Raw genomic sequence first — 13,934 nt, 5'->3', positions numbered from 1 at the left:
AACTGAGTGAGAATGTAAAATCTTGAGTTCAAGCCCTGGTGCAACATTAAAAACAAAAACAAAAACAACGCACATAGACTATCCAACATAGAGTAGCTTAATACAGTGTAATTGGGAGTATGCTGGGAATAGATGGCTAGTTGAATAGCTTTTTTTACCCACTATTAATTACGATACATGTGCTCAGGATAGGTTAGAATCTGATGGCAGCTGTCATTCTTTTGGTACAGTGTTGCTATAGAGAAATAGCTCTACCAGGTTAAACTGCTAATTATTTTATTTTATTTTGTCTTGTTGGTTGTGGGGCCTGAACTCTGGGCCTGGGCACTGTCCCTCATCTAGGTTAGTGTTCTACCACTTGAGCCACAGCGCCACTTCTGGCTTTTTCTGCTTATGTGGTACTGAGGAATCAAGCCCAGGGCCTCATGCATGCAAGGCAAGCACTCTACCACTGAGCCACCTTCCCAGCCCCACTTTTTTTTTTTTTGAGACAAGATCTTCCTATGTAGCCCAGGCTGTCCTCCAATTCCCAAATGCTAGAATTACAAGTGTACACCTCCATGCCAGCTTGATCATGCTCTTTCTTTCTTTCTTTTTTTTTTGTAAAGGGAGTGTTGAGCTTGACCCAGTGTCTCAAGGCTTCTTCACTCTATCACTTGAGCCAAGCCTGGGTATTTGCTTGGCTAATTGTAGTCTTGCAGTTTTGTGTGCTCCTGGCTAGCTTCAAGCTATGATCCTCAGATACCAGATGTGAGCCATTGGTGACCTGCTTAATCATACTTCTTGAAGTGGCTCTTGTAACTGTTGAGACTTTGGATGTTTACCTATTTATAAGATGTGCATTAGAAAAAAGGTTGGACATGGGCTGGGAAGGTGGCTCAGAGGTAAGTGCTTGCCTTGCATGCATGAGGCCTTGGGTTCGATTCATCAGCACCACATAAACAGAAAAAGCTGGGAGTGGTGCTGTGGCTCAAGTGGTAGAGCGCTAGCCTTGAGCTGAAAAGCTGAGGGACAGCGCCCAGGCCCAGAGTTAAGGCCCACGACTGACCAAAAAAAAAAAGAAAGAAAAAAGGTCGGACAGAAAGGTGGTTCCTAGTAGCATGAGGCTTATATTCTGCAGGCTTGGCAACCCAACTGTGGTTGTATGAATAAGTCATGTATAAGGTTCTCTGAGTGAAGCAATGACTATTTTATCCATTGTTCCATTCCATATCTCAGTGGCTTCATCTATAAAGTGGGGTGGTATGGGTCTGAAGGATGGGTCAGAATGGAATCAGGAGGTCTGGATTCCATTCCCAGTACTGTGTGACCTTGACTCAGTCACTTAATCTCCCTAGGACCTAAAGTGTCTTCATTTCACTGCTTGATCTGTTGAGAACGAAGCCAACATGTATGAAATCTGAGTTGTGAGATGGAGAAAGCTGCAAATTAGATGAATTCTTTCTTTTTTCTTTTGGTTGGTCCTGGGGTTTGAACTCTGGGCCTGGGTGCTGTGCCTGAGCTCTTCAGCTCAAGGCAAGTGCTCTACCACTTGAGCCACAGTGCCACTTCCAGTTTTCTGGTGGTTTATCATGGACTTGGCTGTCCCCGCTGGCTTTGACCCGTAATCCTCACATATCAGCCTCCTGAGTAGCTAGGATTATAGGCATGTGAGCCACCAATGCCGGCTTAGATGAAGTCCTTTGAACATCTGGATCTAACCATGCCTTAAGCAAGTGTAACCTTGGACATCTCCTTTACATGAGCCTGGATCTCTCTTCCATCCTCCTTCACTTTTGTTTCCCAGATGAAGAGTTGGATTTGGATTTTTTTTGTCACTCTCAGCCATAAATGTTTTAACTAATTAATGCCATAAATTATATATAGTTCTCGAAGGGGGGTGGATAAGTCAGTCAGACATAGTTGGGCTTGGTGCTGAAAATTTTTAATCCTAGCACTGAAGAGGTGGAGGCAGAAGGATGGAAAGTCCTAAATCAGCCTGGGCTACACAGTGAAACATTGTCTCAAAAAAATCCCAAAATAACAGCAACAACAAAGATTTTCAAGTAACTATTAGGGCTGCTCTTAACAATTGTTAGAGTCTTGCTAATGAGGCCAAGGTCATGAGTTTAGGACTTTTGTAGGTTATTAAGCATCACTGAACTGCCTATCCTTGTTTATGGAGTTTGTGATTCAGTGTGTGGTATGTAAGAGCTCCTTGTGGTGACTGAGTCAGTGACTATCTTCCTGGGAAAGACACAATATTTTGTTGTCATTTACTCAGCATACAAGCTGTATAGGCCATTAAGTAACTCTTGAGAAATAAAAAGAGTTCATTTGACCCTGATTGTTCTAAGAAATATGAGATATCTGAGAGCTTTTGTATCATTTGAGTACCACTGAAAAACCAGATCTTATTCAAAAAATCTTAACATGTATCATAAATAATATGATTTGTTACCCTTGACTTGCTTGTCCTTCATCCTCTGGCCTCTCCCTTTTGCTATTCCTTTTCACTCTTAGCATTCATGATCCTCTTAGGAAACACCTTTATATCTCCTAGTCCTTGTCTGGAGACAGAAAAAGATGAAGATGATATTAATAGAAACACATGGGGCTGGGAAGGTGGCTCAGTGGTAGAGCGCTTGCCTTGCATGCCTGAGGCCCTGTGTTCAATTCCTCAGCACCACATAAGCAAAAAGAAAAAAGCCAGAAGTGGCGCGGTGGCTCAAGTTGTAGAGCGCTAGCCTTGAGCTGAAGAGCTGAGGGACAGCGCCCAGGCCCAGAGTTCAGGCCCCACGACCGGACCCCCCCCCCCCCCCCAAAAAAAAAAAAAACAAACCACATCTGTTGGGGGGGGGAGTGGAGATAACTCAGATGAAGTTCAGGCTTTCCCAGAGGGTGTGTACTTTCTCCTCAGAAGTAAAAGATGATACTTAGAAGATCTAAGCTTTTAGTTTCCATTTAGCTTTCCTTTTCCCCCAGACATTTACACACACACACACACACACACACACACACACACACACACACACACACACACACACACACACACACACACACACACACACACACACACACACACACACACACACACACCTTTTTTTTTAATCTTCAGGTCTGGTAGGTCCCATTACAGTTTTGAGTCTGGTGTTTTTAGAATTTTTACACTTTCCTACATATACATTGTCCTTGATGACTTTTAACAGTTGTCTATCATGACTATGTTGTCAGACAGACATATATCTGGCAGGAGTTAAAAATAGAAGCTTATAGGAATTTGGACAGTTACAGAATCAATCTTTCCTTGTAAAATTGGTCAATAATGTTTAAAAATAAAACGAATTGTTTTTGTGGTTCTTCTCTCCGCTTTTACCTTCAATTAACTTCCCCATCTTGTGATTCTTTTGGTTTTAGTGGTTTGCCACTACTTTGGTGTCACTAAGATGCACTTATAGATGCAGGAACTTGGTTGCATTTGAAGTTTCATCCCTAGCACCTACCTGTGCAAGAAGATTGCTTTTGGGAAAGTAATGGCCTTTCCACATTAACATGATACTGATTGCTTGGAAGAATTATACAGGCTAGCCTTTTCTTTTCTTTTTGTTGGTCATGGCGCTTGAACTCTGGGCCTGGACGCTGTCCCTCAGCTCTTCAGCTCAAGGCTAGGGCTTCTACCACTTGAGGCACAGCACTACTTCCTGTTTTCTGGTGGTTTATTGGAGATAAGGTTCTCATGGACTTTCCTGCCTGGGTTGGCTTTGAACCATGATCCTCAGATCTCAGCCTCCTGAATAGCTAGGATTACAGGTGTGAGCCACGGGCACCTGGCTCAGGCTAGCCTTTTTGTGGTCTTCTAAAGCAGATGTTAAAAATGATTGTTCTGAGGCGGGTGCTGGTGGCTCACGCCTGTAATCCTACTCAGGAGGCTGAGATCTGAGGATCATGGTTCAAAGCCAGCCCGGGCAGGAAAAGCTGTGAAACTCTTGTCTCCAAAAAACCACCAAAAAACTGGAAGCGGTGCTGTGGGTGCTGTGGTTCAAGTGGTAGAGTGCTAGTCTTGAGCTGAAGAGCTGACAGCGCCCAGGCCCAGAGTTCAAGCCCCATGACTGACCCCCCCCCCCCAAAAAAAAAAAAAAGGATTGTTCTGGTAACCTAAATGTGTATTAAAATTCAACCCTTGTCCATTTTAGTGTTTATTGTGCTATTTGTTGTAATATTTGTTGTCCTTTCATCCACCTTTTTTTTTTAAGTTGGCAGTGTTTAGAATTAGCTTTGAGGTGCGAAATGCAATTTAAGTATTGTGTACTTTAAAAAATAAGAGGAGGATGCCTACCTTAAAAAGTTTGTTATAACAAAAAGATTTTTATTTGGAAAGAAGCTCTGTATCTAAAGTCTGAGGAGTGTAGGTATAGCCCACTTATTTTTCTTTTCCTTGGTTTTTTTAGAGTGAAGACATAGTCCAGAGAGGGAAGTTAAAAAGCTACAGGTATGGGCTAACTGCTGGATGAGTGTGCTCCCTGACCATCTTTTTAACCTTCTTGCATGAGGCCTGCTGTCAAGATATGAAAAGGTTGCTTTCAGAAAGATGGTGATGTTTCTACTACATTGTGGATGTAACTTGGAAAATGCTTTTTAAGAAGTTGTTGCCTGGTTGAGAGCTGGGAGAAGAATAGTATTGGGAGGGAAGAATCTTAGAGCAATCAGGAGTCTACACTGCAGCTATCTAGTTATAACTTTCTTCTCTATTCTTCCTATTGTTGGGAGACCCCACAAGCTAGAACAAAGTTGAGGATGGAACATACTGGATTCAACAGAGGCGTACTCTCCTGAAACCAGCATTTGTATCGTATGCTAATGTTTAAGCTCTCTACAGCCTAAAGATGTGTAAACTTTGTTTATTATTACCACCTAGAACTCTTTTGGGATTTGAAAATATAAGGATTTGAAGAGTGTTAAAATTTGAGCAAGACTGTTAGTCAAAGAAACTCTAAAGAAGGGTCTGAACTTATTGAGGACTAATCACAGAAGAGGATCCTATCCACTTACTGTGGTTAAAAAGCCAGCCTGATGGCTGGGAATGTGGCTTAATGGTAGAGACTTAGCATGCATGAAACTCTCTGTTGGATTCCTCAGTGCCACATAAACAGAAAAGGCTAGAAGGCCAGAAGTGGCGCTGTGGCTCAAGTGGTAGAGTGCTAGCCTCAAGAAAAAGAAGCTCAGGGACAGTGCCCAGGCCCTGAGTTCAAGCCCCAGGACTGGCCAAAAAAAAAAACACCACCCTGGGTAGGAAAGTCAATGAGATTTTTATCTCCAGTTAACCACCAAAATGCCAGAAGAAAAAAAGAAAGAAAAAAAAAATGCCAGAAGTGGAGCTTTGGCTCAAGGGGTAGAGAGAATGCTTAAGCACAAAACCTCAGGGACAGTATCCAGGCCTTGAGTTCAAGCCCTAGGACTGCCTGGGGCACACACAAAGATAGAGGGAAGAAACAGAAGTTATTCTACCTTTCATAATAGTTCTAGTTTCCCTTCCTTAATTTTGCATCCTCTCAGTAAATCATGTGAAAATTTTGGCATTCAAAGCAGCTTGTACACAAGATTACTAAACTTAATTGCCTTTTGTCTTTCTCTCTTCCTCACTCCCCCCCTCTTCCCCATCCCCTACCCTCTTCTCTCTCCTTCCTTTGTACTGGTTTTGAGCCCAGTCTACACTTGCTACTAATACTCTACCAGTAAGCCATGCCATAACTTTAGCCGTGTGTGTGTGTGTGTGTGTGTGTGTGTGTGTGTGTGTGTACACGTGTACATGTGTGTGCACACATCCTGCAGCTTGAACTCTTAAGCTTCATACTCTTGCTTACCCTTTTTTTTTTTTTTTTTTTTTTTTTGCTCACAGCTGGCACTACCACTTCAGTCACTCCAAATCTGATATTTTTCTGGTTAATTGGAGATAATCTCTTAGACTTTTCTGCTGTGGATAGTTTTGAACCACTATACTTTCAGCTTCAGCCTTCTAAGTGGCTAGGATTATAGATGTGAGCCACTGGTGCTGGCTCTTACTGCTTTTTTATACAAAAACTTTAGATTTGAAACAATTAATTTGAAACTGCTGCTACTGGGGCTTGAACTTAGGGCACTCTCTTGCTTATTAGCTTTTTCTTTTTTCTTCTTTCTTTCTTTCCTTTCTTTTTTTTTTTTGGTCTATCATGGGACTTGAACTTTAGGCCTGGGCACTATCCCTGAACTCTTTTCTTCTTCTTTTTTTATTGTGAAAATACTGTACAGAGGAGTTAAATTACATGGGGAAGATAATGAGTACATTTCTTATCAAGCATTGTACCTCCTCCTTTGTTTCCCCTTCCCAACTATCCCTGAACTCTTCAGCTCAAGGCTAGTGCTCTACCACTTGAGCCACAGTGCCACTTCTGGCCTTTTATATGGTGTTGAGGAATTGAACCCAGGGCCTCATGCATGAGGAGCAAGCACTCTTACTGCTGAACCATCTTCCCAGTCCTGCTTATTAGCTTTTTCTTCTCAAAACTTGCACACTGTCACTTTTGACACATGTCCACTTCTAATTAATTAGAGATAAAAAATCATCTGCCTGCCGGGCGCTGGTGGGTCACGCCTGTAATCCTAGCTACTCAGGAGGCTGAGATCTGAGGATCGCGGTTCAAAGCCAGCCCGGGCAGGAGAGACCGTGAGACTCCTATCTCCAATAAACCACCAGAAAACTGGAAGTGGCGCTGTAGCTCAAGTGGTAGAGCGTTCACCTTGAGCTGAAGAGCTGAGGGACAGCGCCCAGGCCCAGAGTTCAAGCCCCACGACCGACCAAAAAAAAAAAAAATCATCTGCCTGGGCTGGCTTTGAACCTCAATCCTAGGATGATAGTCATGAGCTGTGGGCACCCAGCTTGAAACTTTTGTTGAATAATATGCATATTTTTTACTTCACACCCCTCCTCCAAGTTCAGAAAATTTTCTGTTGACTGAATTTTTTAGTCTATTTCAATAAATTTTATTTTACATGATTGGAGGCACAGAGGTATTATACCTTTGTGTGCCTCCTTAAGAGTATCTTCCTTTGGTCTCACTACCTTGTCTGACCTTTTTTTTTGGGGGGGGGGGGGAATAAGTCATGGGGCTTGAACTCAGGCCTGGGTGCTGCCTCTGAGCCTTTTCACTCAAGGCTAGTTAGTGCTCTACTACTTGAGCCACAGTAAGCTAGGATTATAGGTGTGAGCTATTGTTGCCTGGCTTAAGTCCAGAAAATTTTGAGTTAAAATTGTATTACTCTAGTTGGTTATTTTAAAGTATTATTTGTTTCTTTTTTATATTCTTTTTATCCTTTGTCCATGGCTTGGCAGTGATGAGGATATCTAGTTTACTACTCTGAGTTTGTAACTGCCCTCTCGATTTTTATCACTTTTAGTTTTCTTTATATAACTGATGATGTTTGTTGACATAGATTTTGTTTTATAGCTCAGTATTCTTTGATCTCTTCTACGTTCATGTAACCAGACGTGTTATTGCCCTTTGAAACACATTTAGAATTTTGAGGTGGAGGTATAAAATCTGTCCACCTGTCATCATTCTTCCTGGTTATGCCAGTCAAGGTAGGTGAATGTACCTGCCTTCTAGGCCTTCTTTGCTCAGCTATGCTTTTATTTACTCCTTTATCCTTTTGCCCAAACAAACACTGTAATTTCCAGCATTGCTCTCTTTCTAACCCAGTTTTACAACATTTTCCTATTAAGCTTATTCCATTCCTATATTCTAAATGCAGGGTATTTTACTCTCTAGAGTATTTACCTTATTGTACATTGATCATGAATGCTGATTTGGGTTTTTACTTTAAGTAGGCTGCTTGAGTCTACCTTCTCATGATCAGGCTTTGAGTCATTGTCCTCAAAAAAGAGATAGAGAATATTTAAAAGGCAAAGAAAACGGAGACAATCAACCAGAGAAAAAATGATGAAAATACATTCAGAATGCAAAGAACAGTAGGTCAAAAGATTCTGCAAAGGTCTTCTTTTGCAGCAAAACCTTGGTTATCACTACTTTTGCCCTCTCTTTATTTCTAATATGTTCATTGTGAGATTTGGAACTATTTAAAGATTTTTTTTTTCTTTAAGCAGTGAGTAATTGCTGTGAAAAACTGACTTTTAATTCTTATATTTCCTTTAATATCTGCATTTTTGTATCCCTATAATCGGTTTTTTAATTTATTATTCATAAGTTTTTTATTGTGAAAATACCATACAGAGGGGTTACAATTACATGAGCAAGATAAAGAGTACATTTCTTATCAAGCATTGTTGCATTGCCCCCCCCCGCCCCCCATAATCGTTTTTATTGCCACTTTATAACCCTTTTCTAAAATTGAGTAATTTGTGATTAATTTCTCTGCTTTCTTTTCCCACAAGCATGTTGGACTTAATTCTCCTGGAATAACTCTTGTAACTTCCTTAAAGAGATGTACCATCCTTCATGTAATATTATTGCCACTTACAGATTTTTAAAGCATTGTTGCTTTATAAGTCATAACATGGATTTTAATAAGTGTAAGCAGAGACAGTTTATGAGACCTCCATTCTCTTTGTTTTTAAAATTTCTTTAAGTTGGCCAGGCGCTAGTGACTCATACTAGTAATCTGAGTTACTCAGGAGCTGAGATCTGAGGATCACGGTTCAAAGCCAGCTTGGGCAGGAAAAGTCTGAGACTTTTTTTAAATTTAAATTTTATTGTAAAGGTAATGTACAGAGGGGTTACTAAGGGGTTAATAAATCAAATAATGAATTTTTGTTTTTGTTTTTGGCCAATCCTGGGGCCTGAGCACTATCTCTGAGCTTCTTTGGCTCAAGGCTAGCACTCTACCTCTTGAGAGCCACAGTGGCACTTCCAGCTCTTTCTATTTATGTATGTGGTACTGAGGAATTGAACCCAGGGCTTCATACATGCTAGGCAAGCACTCTACCACTGAGCCACTCTCCCAGCCTGTATACTGTCATTCTCCTCTCTTATTTTCTCCCAGTTTTTTCACTCTTCCCCACCCCTCTCTCTGACTCTTCTACAATTAACCTCCAAAAAGCTGGAAGTGGAGCTGTGGGTCAAGTGGTAGAACTCTAGCCTTGAGGAAAAACAAAAGCTCAGAGGCAGCAACCAATCCCCAGGACTGGCACCAAAAAAAAGAAAACAAAAAACCGAAATTTTCATAATTTGGGCTTTTGGAAAATTGTTCTGAACAAACCATATGTTTGATGGAAAAAATCTTTCTAGGCTCTTTTTGTAGAGCACTTTTGTAAAGTCCCAAGTCCAATCCTCAGTACTGCAAAAACAAAATGAAACAAACAAAAACCTTTAAGTCATATGTTGTGGTATAAGCCAAACCTGTAATCTAGCACTAGGAAGTCAAGGCAGGATGGTATAAATTCAAAGCCAGACGAAGCTATATATGGAGACCCTGTCTCAAAAACAACAAAATAACACTTATGGCTGGTGGGTGGCTCATGCCTGAAATCCTAGCTATTCAAGAGGCTGAGTTCTGGAGGATCCTAATTCAAAGCCAACACAGACAAATCTTAAGCAACTCCCATCTCCAGAGTGCCAGGAAGAAAGCTGAACAAGAACATGAAGCCTTGAATTTAAGCTCAGGATACTCTCTCTGTCTCTCCCTCTCTCCCCCTCTCTCTCTCCCTTTCCTTCTCCCCTAACCCCATACCCCTTTTACATCCGTGGCTCTGGTCTGTGGTTTGATGAAAATTATGCCAGCTTTTTTTTTTTTAACTGGTTAGAGTTAAATGTTTTGGATTTATGTGCCTAGACTGGCATTGATCTTCAGTTTTCAAATCTCAGCCTCCTGAGTAGCTAGGATTTTAGGAATAAGCCATCATCTATCTGGTAAAAATTATTATAAGGAGTGAACATCCTTTCATATAGTGAGCAGTGCCTAATGACTCAATAAAATCTCCTCTATTTAGTGCCTTTTGTTATTTTTTGGTGATTTCCCCAATCCTCCTGCCCCCTTTACTTTTGTACTGGTAGTACAGTTTGATCTCAGGGCCTGAGTACTGTCCCTTAGATGTTCAAGGCTGGTAGAGTGCCTAGCCAAATGTAAGAATTCTTTTAAAAAAGAACCACCAAGTCAAGCACCCATGGCTCATGCCCATGATCATAGTTACTCAGGAAGCTGAGCTCTGAGGGATCCAGGTTTGAAACCAGCCTGGGCAATATAGTTTGAGAGACTCCTATCTCCAGTTAACTAGCAAAAAGCCAGAAGTGAAGCTGTGGTTCAAGTGGTAGAGTACTAGTCTTTGGTGGGGAGGAAGCTCAAGGATAGTGCCTGGGCCCTGAGTTCAAGCCCTAGGACTGGCATTCTGCCCTTTCTCCCAGGGGAAGACACTAGTTTGGCCTGAGCACCAGTGGCTTACACCTATAATCCTAGCTACTCTGAAGGCGGAGAGTGGAAGGATTACTGTTTGAGGCCAGCCCAGGAGGGGGGAAAAATCCACAAGGTTTGTGAGAGTTTATCACAAAAATCCAGACTGGAGATCAAGGCTCAAACTGTAGACCCTGACTCTAGCAAGTTTAACACCTGGGTTTAAACCCCAGTATGTCTGCTCCTAAAAGCCAACCAGCCAACCAACCAACCATAATATGGATTTTGACTTAACAAAGTTCACTGCTGGGCCAGATAGCTTTCTATGGGAATAGGAATGTCATCAGCCTTCAGCATACAGAAAGTAGGACAAACCTATCAGTAACCTAATCAGCCCCAGGTAGGGTTACTGTCCTCTGCTGTCTCACATTCAGGGCTGGATGAACTGTACTGGATGTCTCTTGTACAGTTCACTGTCTCATATAGAATTAATTTATACTTCCTTCTTTGATAGGATGGAAGAGAGCTCCTACTACTTCTACTTTCAAAGCAGTAGGTCAGCTTAGCCACTATTTGTCTAGGAAAAACAGCCCCTATCATAGATATTTTGGATGGTTGCTTCTGGTGTTGAAGACCTAGCTTTTTTGTGTGCAACCATTATTACACAGACTGGAACTTTTAGGCCTATGCTACTACCTGATGTCTTTCACTATATATATATATATATATATATATATATATATAAAGTAACTCTACATGAGTTTCATTGATTTACTTTACATGCTGAGTAAAACTTTTTTCAAAGTTCCTATTGTTGTGAACTGAGCTTAGTGAAATAAAACCATTAGGTTGGCTAGGCAAACCTAACAATAAAAATAGGAGGGGGAAAAGCCTGTGAAATTAGATAGCCTTTGGAAATAATTTTTAGAGTCACTGCCTAAATACTGAAATGCCACCATTTGTTGTTTGGAGAGATGTGAAGCTATATTGAGAACAGGAGCACACATCTGTCTTGACTGCTAAGTATATCCTCCTTTACTGCTCACTTACTTACAAGTTTTATGCATGCATTCATTCCTCTTGGTTTTCACAACAGTGTTTTGTCCTCTTTGTGCTGAAAATTGACAGACACTTTTCTTCCTCCCACTCTAGCCTTGGCCTTGTGAATGCTAGGCAAGTACTGTGCCACTGAGCAACACCCCCAGCCTCCGCAGTAGTTTACAGGAGGAGGAGGAGGAGAGGCTTAGTGTCCATTTCTTTCTCCTTGTGTTAGAATGTTTGTCCTTAGTAGACCTAGTTCTTTCCATTACCACCACTGTGGTGGCTTTTTTTTTCTTTATAAAAGCTAGCAGAGAACTTTCAGGCATATTTCCTAGTACAAGAAAGAGGCAGAGTATTATTACTATTCCACTTTTATTTTCAGACAAGTTAAAATTAAAAGAGTTCACAAAGAAATTTTGCCTGTGCTGCCTTCTGATATGGAAACGTTTGATGGCTCATTTTACCTTCTACACTGTTATTAAAGCAGGATTGGTGCAGTGGAGGTAATTGTGTGTGAGCAGCATGCTTTTGGTGGTCAGTTCTTCAGCTTGCTCTGAACCTCTCTGATTCCCTTGCTGTTCTTCCTTTTGTGACTGTTCTGAGATTAGTATGGACCCAAGGGACTGCCCATTGCAGTTTGACACATGGAAACTAAGTTTAAAACCAGGGCCATCAATCCAGTTCTTTAAGAACATTTTCACACTGTGGTGGCAAGGTTTGGGTTTGCTTTTTGTTTTCTTCTTCAGGTAGCTTTAAACTTTGAGAGATGTCAAAAACTGATTTGCAGGGAGGAGTTTGGAGTATGTGAAACAAGTTTGTTCTTCTTCTGCTCTGTTGGTTACTGCTATCTTCATGGATCTGACACACTATTTATCTGACAGTGCACTTAGTACTGCTTCGCCAGGGAAAATCACACAAAACAAGCCTGGCGCATCAGCACTTTCATTGTGTGTCGGGCTGAGCCTCTCTTCACATGGTCACATCCCCATTTTAATCCATTCCTCCCTTTCCCTGCCCCTTCCCCAGACCTGCTTGTTTCTGTAGCACTTATTGCTGGTTTCCCTGAGCGCCTGTTTCCACTTTGTGTTTTTCGTGGGGCCCAGGAAGCTAAAGCTGTGTGTATTTGTGGATCAGACAAGTGCAGCAAGTTAATATCATTGGCTTCTGAAGGGGAGAGTGAGGTGATGGCTGCGTTTAAGTTGGATTTCCTTCCAGAAATGATGGTGGATCATTGCTCTTTGAATTCCAGTCCTGTGTAAGTATTTTTGTTGTCTAATTTTTTCCTAAGCAGAGGAACTGGGCTGTTTCTGTTACTTTTGTTTGATGAAATTGATCCCTTTCCTTAAAAGAGAGGGAAAGAATTGGGCAAAAAAAAAAAAATCTAAATTCTCTCATGGTAACATTTTTTGTTTTAGTCTGATTCTATTTCATAACTGCTAATTTCCTCCAAGATGTAACTAAATTCTTGGTGCAAGGGTGTACTTGATTTATGATAAACTGTAACACCAGTTCAAGTGTGCAGGCTCCAGTACCTTCCAGCTATAGTGTTATCCTGTAAGATTGATTTCAAAATTTTCTTTTAAACTGCAGCTTTATTACTTCATTCAGGTTGGGCATTAATTTCAAATAATCTTTTGGGAATGAAATGTTTTATTATTGTTTTAATTAACAAATTATTAAGCTATCACAGAAGAAACTGGTAGTTAGGCTGTTTTGTATTTCCATACGTATAGTGTATATTTGTGTATAGTGCTTATTTGTGTATAGTGTATATATTTTTATAGTATAACGTTTTATATTGATATTGCAAAGTGTAATACTGAACTTTGATTCTCCTTCCCCCTCATTCTAATTGAAAATTCAATGTAGCCCATAATTTCAGGAACATCAAATTGTTCCCTACCATCCAAAAGCAGCAAAATTGGATCAGTCATAACTGACACTTTGCTAAAATAGTGGGTGTGGCAATGAGAAACCTTGCTAGTTCATAAAAATGGGCAAGAACTTCATTGTCAACAATTAAAATGCTAATCTGGCTCAGAGTTACAGCTACAGGGACTGGAGTGTATAAAGAAAGGCCCATTTCAGTCAAAATTGCAGTCAAAATTTGAATTTTCTTTGATCTCTGTCACATAATCATATTTGCCTGGCTTTATTCACTTTAGTGTCTTGGACCCTGAGGTTTTTTGGAACCAAGAATGTTAAATGGTATCATACTCTGTACATGACAGGTGTTAGTGTAGGTCTTTGAGGTTAGGCCTCCATGTATAAATCAGTCTGCCCTGGGATTAGGTGGAACAGGTGTGGGTAATAGCAAATACTCTTGGAATAGTTGGAGGGGAAAATGATTCCAAATTTGCGTTTTGCTGTTCTGAAATGGATCTTACACCTTCTCTCAAATAATAGTAATTTAGATATGTCTTCTTATGATAGTTTTTTACTACTAAAATGTTACTTTAGCAGTAAAAATAAAAATTCCTAAAACACCACCATCAAGACTTAGTATATAATAAAAGTATACCCATGTTCTAGGGATT

The 13,934-nt window shown here is 40.7% G+C and overlaps 1 protein-coding gene across 9 annotated transcripts in view; it reads left to right on the top strand.

The window, feature by feature from the left end:
• Positions 1-13,934, top strand: part of Celf1 (CUGBP Elav-like family member 1) — an 88,282-nt gene that overhangs the window by 41,417 nt on the left and 32,931 nt on the right. For 4 of the 9 annotated variants that reach the window (XM_042676451.1, XM_042676446.1, XM_042676445.1 and 1 more), the window contains one exon: positions 12,501-12,652. The exons of 1 other annotated variant lie outside the window; for it this stretch is intronic. In XM_042676451.1, the coding sequence (XP_042532385.1) occupies positions 12,582-12,652 (71 nt within the window). In that variant the 5' untranslated portion in view covers positions 12,501-12,581. Of the gene's footprint in view, positions 1-4,427; positions 4,469-7,576; positions 7,595-12,500; positions 12,653-13,934 lie in introns of those variants that run through there. 4 more of the 9 variants (XM_042676448.1, XM_042676447.1, XM_042676449.1 and 1 more) reach the window with 3 other exon arrangements.

Source organism: Dipodomys spectabilis, unplaced genomic scaffold, assembly GCF_019054845.1.
Source record: "Dipodomys spectabilis isolate Male_0828 unplaced genomic scaffold, ASM1905484v1 ptg000030l, whole genome shotgun sequence".
NCBI classification, from domain to species: Eukaryota; Metazoa; Chordata; class Mammalia; order Rodentia; family Heteromyidae; genus Dipodomys; species Dipodomys spectabilis.
This window is presented reverse-complemented; position numbering and strand designations above follow the sequence as displayed.